The sequence below is a fragment of the Crotalus tigris genome, unplaced genomic scaffold (genome assembly GCF_016545835.1).
Source record: "Crotalus tigris isolate CLP2741 ecotype Arizona unplaced genomic scaffold, ASM1654583v1 scf7180000017725.2566008, whole genome shotgun sequence".
NCBI lineage: Eukaryota > Metazoa > Chordata > Lepidosauria > Squamata > Viperidae > Crotalus > Crotalus tigris.
The window spans coordinates 477,356-491,200 of NW_024096593.1; the positions used below are offsets into that span (position 1 = coordinate 477,356).

The 13,845-nt window shown below is 39.7% G+C and overlaps 1 protein-coding gene across 1 annotated transcript in view; it reads right to left on the minus strand.

Annotated features, from left to right (window-relative positions):
- RNF150 (ring finger protein 150) overlaps positions 1-9,318 on the minus strand; it is a 137,416-nt gene extending 128,098 nt beyond the window's left edge. Inside the window, exon 1 of the mRNA XM_039338929.1 lies at positions 8,123-9,318. Coding sequence (XP_039194863.1) covers positions 8,123-8,636 — 514 coding nt within the window. The 5' untranslated portion in view covers positions 8,637-9,318. The remainder of the gene's footprint in view (positions 1-8,122) is intronic.
- Positions 9,319-13,845: the final 4,527 nt, after the last annotated feature.

Genomic DNA, 13,845 nt, shown 5'->3' on the forward strand with positions numbered 1-13,845 from the left:
TGCGTGGATTATCCATCTCCAGTGCTGGAGAATGCATTTGAGCTTACACATCAAAACTAATAAACATGTTTTATGCGTCCTCTTGCTGAGAAATCCTTGTAAGATCCAGCAGCCAAATATGTAGACTATTTAGCCATAACATGTTGCTCAGGATACACTATGAGGAGGCTTATGGATACAAAAGGGCTGTCATAATCAAATATCCAGATTCAAATCTCATAATTAATTGGACAGAAATTAATCAGAGAAGACTTTAACATTGAGATAGCATGGCACCAGGAGTGGGCAACTTCTAACCAGATCTGTTTAATTTAATGTCTGATCCAGTACAACATCTCTTTGGCTTTGATTTCTCAAAGAAAATCTGGATAGCACTGAACTATCTGAACTAACCATGGCAAATGCCAATATTGGAAATATAAATGGGAGCTGGTTGATAATCCTAATTGTGACTGTGGGAATGTTCCATAAACTTTACATCATATTGTGACAGAATGCCCCCTGAGAAGATTCCCTGAATCCCTGCATGATATACATCATCTCAAGAGCTGCCCATTGGCTAAATATATCTGGCTACAGGTTTACTCACTCCGGTTACTCCTCATAATTTAATTTTATTCATAATTTTATTCACTACTCATACTGTGTGTTTTATATTTTGATACACATTTTATGTATTGTTTCTGTGGATTTTATGCACTATGCATAAAATAATAACATGTACAATAATGGCCAATTTCATGCAAAAGACCACCAACCTCATTTTACCTTACTCTAATGTGCCTGACTAGTCTTGATACTACCATAAATCTTCCAAAGTTTCAGATTAACAGCAGCAGGAATTAAATTATTATGATAATTTCAAAGAATTGATTTAGGAAAGTCTCCCTTATTACTTACTACTTTATTTCTTCCTGGAACAAGTGATAAGAGAAGATCATTACAGTAATATAATTGTGCTAGGTTGTTAGGGTATTAGGTTGCATCCAGAGACAATCAAAAGTCCTGATTTAACTTTTGTTGAAAAACAATTTCAATATTCAATATTTTCAAACTGTATCCTTTAGACCACGTGTGTTTAACCTTTTGGCTTGTCTGGACCACAATAAGTGAAGAGGAATTGTCTTGGGCTGCGTATAAAATATATAATACAGTTAATGAACTCTGGTGTGCATGTGTGTGTCCGTGTATCTGTGTATAAATGTTAAAGGTTTATGCGCTTATGGGGCCACATTACTACCTATCCAGGGCTGCATGCGGCCATGGGCTGTGGGTTTGCTACCCCTGCTCTAGACCTTCCATTACAAGACAGGCTTTAAACCTATAGTTTCTTTAGGTAAAGAAAATTGCATGGTTCTCTGTAATTTAAATCTTTCATAATATTGCAGAATGGTTTGAAATGTTGTCCTGAACTCCAATTTCTATACGTATAAATGATTAGTAGAGAAAAGTTCATTCTTTTATCCTATAGGTAAAAATCACAATGTTTATAAGCTGCCTAAAAGAACCTTAAGCACAGCTATGAGTGTTTCAAATAGGAATGCTGTTTATGACACGGTCAATAATTGTCACGATCCTGAGAAACTGTTGAGTCACTTGTTGTTGCTCACTTGAACAGACTGGACACTGTCTGTTGGCCAATTAAAAAAGACTAACACCTTAGCAATGGTGCTTGGAATTTTACAGAAATAACTTTCTGAAAGACTGCAGTGAATAGTGTTAACCTTGCAAAAGGCATAGAGATGATAATACAATGTAACTTAGTGTTTCTCAAACTTGGCCACTTGAAGATGCATGGACTTCAACTCCCAGAATTCATGGCTGGCTGGGGAATTCTGGGAACTGACGTCCACACATCTTCAAGCGACCAAAGTTGAGGAACTTTAATCTAGCTAGCTGATAAAAATCCAGTTCAATTATGCAATAGATGAAAGAATTGGAGCAGTCAGCTTGCAAATCATTAGAAAGCGCAGCCCTCTTGCAAAAGTTTTGCAAAAAGAACTCAGAAGAGCTAAGGAAAAAAAGAGAGATGAATAGTATAAACAATTCTCTGAAGAAACTCACCCTCCCTTTTGAAGCTGAAGGCAAAAGATATGGAAAAATTAACTAGATGATTTGCCACTGTAGAAACTGTTAATAATTGAGACATTTTGTTTACATAAATCTAGAACTTCTAAAATGGCCTGTTTAATACAATATTCAAAGTCATAAAGTGGTTTGATTTTGGCTTGCATATATTGAACAAACTCAGTCAACTACAGTTTACAGATGAAACACAACTAAAATATGCAAATATATTAAGTCTACTAACTAGGATAGTCAGATATAACTTCAGATATTACTAGGAAATACTTGTCAAAAACTTCTGAATACATTGAAAACATTGTAAGACAAAGATTATTGTTGTAAGGGGAAACACCTGAGCATACACCAGAAGCAAAATGTTGCAAATGTTGCAAACAAGCAAGCACACTAGATTAATAGACATAAATAATAAAATCTCTATATCTTTATCTACAAGTAGTCCTCGACTTACGACCATAATTGAGCCCAAGTCAGTTAAGTGAGTTTTGCCCCATTTTATGATCTTTCTTGCCACAATTGTTAAGTGGATCACTGCAGTTTTTAAGATAATAACAGGTTGTTAAGTGACTCTGGCTTTCCCATTGACAGTTGCGTGTCAGAAGGTCACAAAAGGGATCACATGACCCTGAGACAATATAAGCATCTGAATTTGATCACATGACCATGGGGATGCTGCAACAGTTGTTAAGTGTGAAAAATTATCATAAGTTACTTTTTTCAGTGCAGTGAATGGTCAGTACATGAATTGTTGTAAGGACTGCCTGTATTAGATCTCAGAAAAAAATTAACAGCTGCCTTTTATATAGTAGAAGGTCTACGTCAGAGCTCTCCAACCTTTCCAGGTTGGTGGCCTGGAGGGAAAAGGAGGAGGAGGGTAATGTGCACGGTGCACGCACAGCGGTGATACTAAGGCCCGCATGATGCTGGTGGCAGTGCTAGAGCCCCCAGCATACACAAATGGGGCTGGTAGCAACCACGCGGCAGCACTAGCACGAGTGAGGAGGGTGTGTGCACACGTGCACACACTCGTCAGCCATTCCCGCTGCCCGGTGGCCAAAAGGTCATGGACCAGAACTGGCCCACAGGTTGGGGCCCACAGGTTGGGGACCCCTGGTCTACATTATCCAGTTGCTGTACTCTGTATTTCTTCCCTTGCTGTCCTCACTAACCAAAGTTGTGTAGGTTCTAAATGAGCAATACTTAAGATCAGTCTTCAAAGTTCTGGCCATTGCAGTGCCCCTGCAATCATGGGATCATATAATTCAGGATTTGGCACTTATAATAGTTGCAGCTTCCCAGTCATATGTTCACTATTTGCCACCTTCCCTGCCAGCTGTCCACAAACAAAGTCAATGGGGAAGCCAGCAGGAAAACTTGCAAGTTGCTGTGGTAAGTTCCCTTTACTTTCCCTTGTCTTGCCATTCATCCCCTGGCCTTCCTGAACTCACATTACACCACCCACCTCTCAGCCAACCTGTGCTCACACCACACTACACCATCCATCTCCCTTGCCTTCCTGTCCTCCTGCACAACCTATCCCAGACCTCCCAAGCACTCCTTTGCCTCCTTCAACTCATATACCTCTTGTATTCTGGACCTTCCCCCACAGCACATACCCCTCCATAGCACCTGTGCTGCACCACAATCACACTTCCCACTTAATGACTCACACATCTTTGGATTATGAAAGCAACGGGGACTCCAGGATTGTCACTGGCAAAGCAATGCACTTATCCGACACTTTCCTTTACGACTGTATTGCTTAGCAACGGCAATCCTAATCCTATTGCTGTTATAAGTGGTACATTTCTTTTAACTGAGAACACAACCAAATTTATAAGCAGCAGAATTGTAGTCATTCATTATTAGTCATTACACCACTTAACGTAGCATCTCCTTAATATTTAACACCAGCACACTGTTAATGATCTGGCCCTGTATTTTAATTCTGGCTCTTCCAATTCTGCCATTCTTATGATATATATGATATATTTCTGACTTTCTTAAAAAACATTTTGCACTTTTACTGTGAATTATTTTAGCTTCATCTCTCTCTCGCCAGAAAAAATAACATTACTGGAAGCTTCTGGCTGCATGACTTCTAGATTCACTGAATCTAACAAACCAGCTGGTTCTCAAGTTTTAACAGCTAACAACTAACTTTAGAGCTATATAAGAAGTGATCTGTAAAAAGATAGACAAATATGGCATTATCCATGTGAAAGGCTTAAGGTTATTTTATTTGGCATTATGTATTTGCCTGTTTTACTATTCAAAGTTAACTGTCTGGACAAGAGTATTCAACCCTGTGAATATAAGGTTTACTTTTCCCATATACAAATATGCTGCACAACACAACTAGACATTTTCAGAGGCAGCATTATTGTTTTTATCTAGGGAGTCATTGGTAGAAATGGGGAAAATGTGGAAGAACATTCCACTGTAATGCTTTCCATATGAGAATAAGTCTGCAACATATTACAGTATGTCAGCGCAAGTAGCTATGAGAATTGTTATAATCAGAAATGCCAAAAAGAGACAATACTAGGAATGATGCATAATGCTATCTGTGTTTTTTGAAATTAGTTCAAATGATATTGATATAAGCTCTATTTTAAAAAGGCAGGAGTTAGAATATGAGTGCAGTAAAATAGGCATAATGACAATCGGCTTTGCTTCAAGACTAAAATTTACAGCCAAGATGAAACTGACAAGGAACTTCAAAATGTGGCTTTATTACTACATTTAGCTTTTGTATTATTAATACTTTGTTGTATAAGCCATAATTGCCTGACTCATGCAGGAAATTTAGCCATAAGCTAAATCACAATGGCTAGAATCAGACATCACTAACAATCTATAGCATGGCTTAGCAAGGAAGGGCAACTGAGTCTTTGCCTACCCCCCCCCCCATTCTTCTAGGAATGCACTTTGATATCAGTGACAGCTTTCCTCTTATAGGAGCAGCATTTAAGGCAGCAAATTTCACTAGGACTGTAGCATCGTGAGATAAGTTTAAATATCTCAAGCCTGATACTTATCTAGTTTTCTCCATTATATCTACGCAGGTTAAGCATCTTGCACATAACAAGCACACTGATATTCTGTTGTAACATCTTTAATTGTCCAGGATAGACCTTTTGTCTTATTCTTTAAAAAGTATTATGTAACTAATAGGATTTTTCCTCAAAGAAATAACACTTCTATAATGTATTTGAATTTTCATAGATTAATGTAGTTTTCCCAGCTTGTGCAATTGTTGTATGGGTGACTGATCCTACCAATGACATAAAGCCTTCTTTTAGCCATGATAAATTCACAAGTCTGTGAAGATCATTTTTTGTCTGTTCAAGAGTAATGCTGGGATACTTGTGAGAATTCCTGCTCGAGATGTTTACAACTTCAAACTCCTTTCTAACTACTGCAGCTCTTCAGACTGGACTGAATTCTGTGAAAGCCTTTCAGGGACAGACAGGGAGAAGTTGCAGAATATAGGATTTAAACTTGCAGAATTCTAGTTGTGCTTTTTTAGATTCTAACTAATAATACTGACATGGCTGCTCTTGCAAAATATACAATATGAATGCAATATCTCTTTTAGAGGATTATAGTGAGGTCACTGAAATAATTATCCTTTATTTTAAGCAGAGAACTTCTAAATATATTTGCATGTGTCCATAAAATTAAGACAGATTAACTTCAGTACTTAAAAATAAGCATCCAAAAAGCTGGGAACTCTGAATGGCAGTTCATGAGGATGAAGATTAAGAGAAATCATGAAATATTTCTTACAACACAAGCTATATGAAATTATATGGAAAAATATCATTCTTTTAAACCTGTATTTTTATTAGTCTCACGAACACATGGTTTCCTATTTAAGTATCTGTTAAAGTATTCTATTTACAATCTAAAATCAATGAACTGAACCAGGTTTTAGTGTCTAAAAATCTATCACATTCCTTGTTAAAGCAATCAACACGCAAATGGTAGAGATGAACATAAAGGAGTGATGTAGAATTCTGTCATTTATTATATTAGAGTTATTGAAATTAGTAATATAAAAATATATTGCTGTTATAAAGGAAGTTTCAATTACGCCTAGACAACATAAAAGCAACATGTTTTGTTTAAAACAAAATGCTGTGCTTCCCAAGTTCCTTATCTAAAACACAGTTTGAGTTTCTAAGAAAACAGGAGACTGAATCAACAAAATACCTTCATGTTGTCGGTACAGTAATTCTTGTAATGCAGGAAACTTTATTACCTGCCTTCGAAGTCACTTAGCCGGAAATAAATCCAATGAGATCTATATGTGTAATACTTGTTTTAAAACAAAAAAAAATTCTGATTTTGTCTAACAGACTTCTTCAATTTGAATAACTGCAACACTGTGCAAGGTTACTTTATTAAGCACCTTTATTTCATCATTGAAGAAACTTCATATTTGCTCTTATTTTGCAAACAAACATGAAACAGTAGGCTTTGGCGAGAAAATTGGATACAGAAATGTCTTAAAATGACATATAACTGTGAATAGAAAGTTATTCTTGAAATTATAAAAAAGCAAAATGTCCTTGGCTCACTAGGATAGTGTCCCTGAAGAAGCAGTCACAGGTGTTATTATCTGGATATATGCTGAAGCTCCAGTTTGTCCAAAGAACAGTAGTTAGGTAAATACATAGCATGGACATTTTATGACATATAATTTTTAAATTTATAACTATTTTGTAAGATTTTCTAATACTACAGCAAACCAGATTATGTCCAGCAGCATTATCACATAACTTCAATATTGTGTTATAAATGATAAATAACACAAAGGCTTACACTATACATGTAGACATTTGATGGGAAATATAAATTAGATAAATTATTCTGTCCCTGAATCACAGATATTGTAACAAGATTGCAATTCCTACGTAAAATCTTGCAGCAGTAATTAATCTAATTGCTTTCCTGGCATAACACAGCTGCTTCTCAACTACAGGAACAGAAGCCAAAGAAGCCACTAAAACTGCTTACACTATTGCTACTCAGCACAGAAACCACAAACCCATGAATTCAGGAAGTGGCCCAAAACTTTCAAACTTTCCATGTTGCATCAAAAAGCAGAATATCAGCCAACACAGCAACTCCTGTTGGTCTCTGCAACTGAGATTTATGCTCTGTGTTGCTGGGAAATACTTTAGAAGATGAACAACCTAAAAAAAACAATTTAGCACAATAATCCTAGTGATCAGCTTATTGCTTACACTCAATTCACTAAATTTGAAGGGGAGGTCAAAAACAATGGGATAAGACAGTGAAGGATTCTGCAGCTTTTCCAACATTATTTTAATAGGTACACTATCTTAATTATGTTCCCTCTACTGCATTATAAAGTGCACAATATTCCATCAAACCTCCTGCTTGCAGCAGTTTCTACTTCCTGTTCAATTCAACTCCTCGTGAGCTTCTGATGTCTCATTTTTCAAGGCTGTGTTCACATCCTACCAACATTTAATGAGCAGTGATTGACTAAAATCTATTATCTGGTTTTATACAAGCTAGGGAGCCATAAACCAAATTTGTCCCACCAATATTTATGAATAAACTTGATGGTTCATTGCATTGTGCAAAATCAGTTAACCAAGTTTTGGTTAGCTATGTGTTAGCATCTTGCCTATTGTGCAACCACTGACCTTGCCCTCCCCCTTGATGTCTTCCCAGTTTTTATCCATCAAAAAGCCTCCTTGCGTTCAATCCAAAAGCCCTGTCATGCAACACAACACCTTCCCTGGTAAATTTCTCTCACTTTTACTGCTCCACGTTTGAAGATAACACATAAGACAGGAAAGAGGTCACTAAATCTTGCCTGGTAATAAGACAGGCCAAACCTCAGGCTAAGCCTGGGCTATTAATAACCTTCTTGGATATTTAGTAGCCTAACCAAGGCTGGGGCGCGGGGGGGGGGGGAGCCGAGTCCAGAAATGAAATCCTCCAACAGAGACGTGCAGTCGAACGTGTGTGGGGGGAGGTTGTGCCTCCCACTCACCTGCGTGGGGCATCGTAATCGTCTCGTTGGCATTGCTGGCGCCAACGTTGTAGATGACCACGGCCGAGGCATTTTGGGAGGCGGCGTGCCGAATCTTGTCCTTGTAAGTACAATTCCCTTTAGGAACAAGGGCGACCCAGAGCTTGCCGGACCCGGGCACGGCGAACCTCGCATTGGGGTCGCAAGCTTGTCTGTCAGCGGTCGCCGAGGTCATCACCACCTGTCCCCAGACCTCGTTTTTGGGCGAGTGTTCCCCGTAGCGGCCACACTCCGTTTTTTCGCTACGCAGCTCGCTGCCGCCACCGCCGCCGCCGCCGCCGGGATCTGGATAAGTGATGTTCACGAAGGCGGTGTACCATTCTTCTTTTTCGGCCACGGTGAAATCCAGGCAGAGCAGATGCACGAAACAAAAGGAAAGCAGCCATGTTGAAAGAGCCAGACTGCGGCACGCTTGTATCACAGACATGGCCATCTTCGGCGGCTCCTGCTCGACCCCCCGTGCGCGAGTCTGCATGGGGGCGAGCGCGCGCGCGCGGGGAGGCGCGTGGGGGGAACTCGCCGGTCCGCGCGAAGCCGAGAAAGATGGGCGAGCGCCTCACCTTTGCAACTCGAAGGCTGGCATTTCGTCTCGGCGGCGCCTTCGATCCGTGGCCCGCCCGAGCCCTCCCGCCTGCCTCGCCTCTCGCCTCTGCAGCCGCCGGCTGCTCAAGGAAGACGGGAGGTTTCGGCTGGCGCGCTTGGCCAAAAGGGCGCCTTTTCGGTCCCGGCGGGGCTTTTGGAAGGAAAAGGAAAAGCCCCGGAGAGACGGGCTCGGCGCGCTGCTCCGGCGGCGTCGACTCGACTTCTGCTCTTGCTCTCTCCCATTCCTCCCCGGCCCTGCCCGGCTAGGTTTACGGCCGACTCTCGCCAGCGGAAATGTTTTGTTTGGGGGAGAGAAAGGGGGGAGTTGAAGAGTTGGAAGGGGTCGTGCGCAGGAGGAGTCTGGATGTGATGTCAAGAGCTCCCGCCGCTCCGCTTCGGAGCCAGCTCGGTCCCGGAGAAGCAGGGTTGACCTCTGCCGGTAGACGAGGAGAAGGCAGGGCAAAGGCGCGCTGAGGCGGGAGGCCGCCGGCAAGGTGAGCCCCTGGAAGCGTCGCGGCAGCCCTGGCTCGAATCCGAGAGCATTTCCGTCTCCACATTCCTACCCCTAAGGCTAACAGATCGGCGTCGGGTGCTGGATGGACGGAGCCTCTTAATAATCCTTTGCCATAAATCCAAGCCACAAAAAAGGGTCGGGGTGAACTCCAAGAAAGATCAGAATGAAGAACTGCTGCTGTCCTTTGTGTGAATTAAGGCATTCCAGTTTTCACATTTACTGCATTTTTGGCATAATGAACCTTATTTTTATTTCTTCAATTTCTACTCTTAGTTGCGGTAAAAAATATACAGCATCAAATGACCCTACAATGCCCACCTTACCGACAATAAGTATTAAAGAACAAGCAATCAAAATAACATTTTAAACAATAGTATGATAAAACACAGTTGAATTTAAAAATTATAAAAATGGATCCAGAAATCCCAGTTCTCATAATTCAAAAGCTCTCCCAAACAACTTTGCTTTCAACTCTAAACCCTAATAAAGTGGAAGCTGATTGAATATCAGGAAGAAAGGTAACCCATGAGATAGACCCTGCGCCAGAAAGACTGCACCTGCTAGACTTCTCACATCACAAAAATGATTACATATCTGCTGAGTTAAAAATGAGTGGAGAAAGCAGTCCTGGACATACCTCAATGCCAAGTCATAATAAGGCTTTAAGAGTTTTTTTTTAAAAAACTGCCATTTGAATGGTACTTGGAAGCCAATAGGAAGTTACTCAAGAGCTCAGAACACTGGTATCCTATATTCATATAGATGTGTAACACCAATTGTAGCTGCTGGATAATCTTCAAGGAGAACCTTTTTTAGAGTTCATTACAGTAGTCCAAGCAAGTATGATGAGAGCATAAGCCAATGTTGTGATATCATATTCCAAGGCAGTTCCATTTGAACTGAAAAAATATATATTTCCTGACTCCCATCTGTCCATCAACCAGTATTTCTGAATCCAGTAGGAGCCTTCCCCTCCCCCCACCCCAATTGTTCCTGTACAGACAGTGCCACTCTCATCAAGAGATATCGCTGGAGACAACAGAAAACTGCAACATGCAAATAATAACTGCCTCTTAGCAGATGGCAGCATCCAACTAACCTTGAAAAATCTCAACTGGAACTGGTTATTATGGGGATGGGAACTTATTAGAAAATCCCAAGATGTGCAGTTAATTAAGTAATTGGGGAAATTCTAGAATAGAGCAAATAGCAAACCAATTCTGATTTGTTGTAAAGCAAACTACATCCTACATTTAGGCAAGAAAAACCAAATACACAGGTATAGCATAGATAGTACCTCAATAGTAGTAACTGTGAGAGGGATCTTGGAGTCCTAGTGAACAATCACTTAAATATGAACCAGCAGTGTGCTGCAGCTGCCAAAAAGGCCAACCCAGTTCTAGGCTGCATTAACAGAGGGATAGAATCAAGATCATATGAAGTGTTAATACCACTTTACAATGCCTTGGTAAGGCCACACTTGGAATACGGCATCCAGTTTTGGTCACCACAATGTAAAAAAGATGTTGAGACTTTAGAAAGAGTACAGAGAAGAGCAACAAAGATGATTAGGGGACTGGAGGCTAAAACATATAAGGAACAGTTGCTGGAATTGGATATATCTAGTTTAATGAAGAGAAGGACTAGAGGTGACATGATAGCAGTGTTGCCATGAAGAAGAGAAAGTCAAGTTATTCTACAAAGCACCTGAGGGCAGGACAAGAAGCAATGGATGGAAAATAATCAAGGAGAGAAGCAACCCAGAACTAGGAAGAAATTTCCTGACAGTTAGAAATTAATCAATGGAACAACTTGTCTCCAGAAGTGGTGAATACTCCAACACCAGAAGTTTTTAAGAAGAGACTGGACAACCATTTGTCTGAAATGGTATAGGGTTTCCTGCCTGAGCAAGGGGTTGAACTAGAAGACTTCCAAGGTCCCTTCCAAGTATTCACTTCTCTTCTCTTCTCTTCAATTCTATTCTATTCCATTCTATTCTATTCTATTCTACATGGATGTAGCCATGTGGTCATCAGGAATCAAATGTAACTTGAAGATTGTATTTCCAGAGTATATGGCCACTTCTAAGTTACAGGTCAGCCCTAAAAACATTTTAGCAAAAGTTTTAAATAAAAGTATTCATGGATTCTACTGTTATGCACAAGGAAGAGATTAATTTCTATTACATAATGAATTGATTCACACACTGTACATTTGGTTTACTGGAGCTCAGTTCATTAACTAAAATATACAATGGTTCTATGTTTTACATCAGGTGTGTCAAACTGCCGGCCCGCGGGCTGGACGCATCACCAGGAAACCGCACCCACCCCATTGCCAGCAATGGGAAAAAAGCTCCGCCATGTCACGCGACGTCACGTGATGTCACAAGTTTGATGTGTCTGTTTTACATCAACAAAGCTCTTAGCCTTATACAAAAGAGGAAAGGAAATGAGTTGAGACTAGTTCAAGATGCTGCAACATCTTTTGCATTTGTTTAAAAAGGGACTCCTGCAAAGAGAAGAATGAATGCACAGGAACTGTATAAAAACAGATGTGGACACATTCCAGGTTGCGAATTGCAAGCCTGGAGCAATCATTCTAAATCAAACATCTCCAACAGAGCATATTTTGTCTGCCTCTTATGTGCAAAGGAACAGCCTTAAGTGCAGACATTTATCTGTGAAACACCAGTTTTGAGTCATCCAGTGATAATGTGTAGATTAGGCCTCAAGAAGCAGCATCCAGCCATTCAATCTGTTAAATGCATAGTGTGTATGTTACTTCATGTGACTACAAAATCATAGTGTTAGCTATCTATTTAAAATTCAAGTAGTGCTAATGAGATTAGGCACACATTTAAAACTGTGTTAGAAACAGCTTGTGAGAACATATTAAGTATGAAGTCCATACCATAATCCAATATTAAAAAGGAGAAGATAAAGATCTGTTCAAACAATAGAATCTTGCTTTCATCCTTGTCAGTCTAGAAAGGGTATCAAGGAGCTTTTAATCTCATTAGTTACTAATGCTATTGCATGCAATTGCTTGTGAGAACGTTCCATTTAACACAATATGATTTGCTTCTGAGCAAACATAAATTAATTGTGCTGCATGTGGATCATAAATTTCTTTTCTTCCCTAGTGAAGCAAATGTTCAGCTCTCTCCACTTGGTATCCTTTTATATAAGCTGATTGTAATTACAGTATAGCTACAGAACTTTTAGTAGTTCAGTGAGATTCAGCACCAAACATTTACATTTTGGAGAAGTCTGATCATCGCCACTCATATAACATTTATATGAATATCTAAAGATATCTATAGTATGTATCCCTTTGGAAGAATGAGTCTGCTTGATACATTACCAAGGCAATATAGGCCTTGTAGCTGCAGGGCATTTTTGGCTCTAGAATCAATTGCCTTGTTCTACCTATAACAAATGCTGAGGACTATCTATATATGCTACCCTGTAGAAAGCAGCACTATGTGACCATCCTATATTATTTGCCTTAAATGACCTCCCAAATAAAAAATACAAACTAATTTGTATTGTATGATTAACTAATAATACTGTTTTCTAAACCACAGTGATCTTAAAGATAGTCTATCTTTCTGGTTTGTTATAAACTAGGTTTTTTAAAAAAATATTACATGTATATATCTCCCAACCTTTTAGTGGGTGATGTTTCATTGGCAGAAAAAAATGGACTGTTCATGGCATTTGAGTAACACATATTACATTGCACTTAGTTTTCCAATGCATTCTTGTTGCTTTATTCTACACTGTTCAGAGTCAGCATGATGGAGGCATTTATAAATATTTTAATTAAACAAATACGTTAAGATTTATTTCTCTGACTTTGTATCAGTTTGGTTTTTCCCAACATTTAATTTCAGCTTAGATTCAATCCTGATCTCTTTTTTTAATATCAAAGCTGAACTTTGAGATATAGACATTTACAATAAAAATACCAATTAAGCAAATGTGAAGTACTTTTCTCCTCACTGCTAGGTCTACACAATGCACTGCCATGATTTGTTTAATCATAGTTAATACAGTAGTTAATTGTTTGAGTTCACACCACGCATTAAACCAAAAGTACAAACCATGGAGACCTGGGGCTCATTGCAGAACTCTAGAGTGGGTGAGGTCTACTTCTTTTAGCTGTTCTGCATTCAATGGATTGGGGAGATATCAAGTAGTAAAATAAATCTTTTAAAAAACTATTTGGAACTGTCCAAAGTCCCAAAAGCTCCACATACTATGTTTCCCCAAAAATAAGACCTGATCTTATATATATATATATTGTCTCCAAAAGAGGCAGTACATCTTATTTCCAGGGGATGTCTTATTTTTTTCCCAACACCTGCTTCGCCTTGTGGCAGTGGATCAACAGCCCCATCCAGCAGGAGCCTGCGTGGCTGCTGGCCCACTTCTGTGGCCTCTTGGGGCAGGAGGCTGTGTGGCCCACCATGCCATGCCACCGCCATGAGTGAGGCAGGTGGGAGAGGGGTGGAGCTGCCCCAAGTGCCCTATAGGCGCCCAAATACTTTTCATCCAGAGGAAGACTGGAAGCTTCATCTACT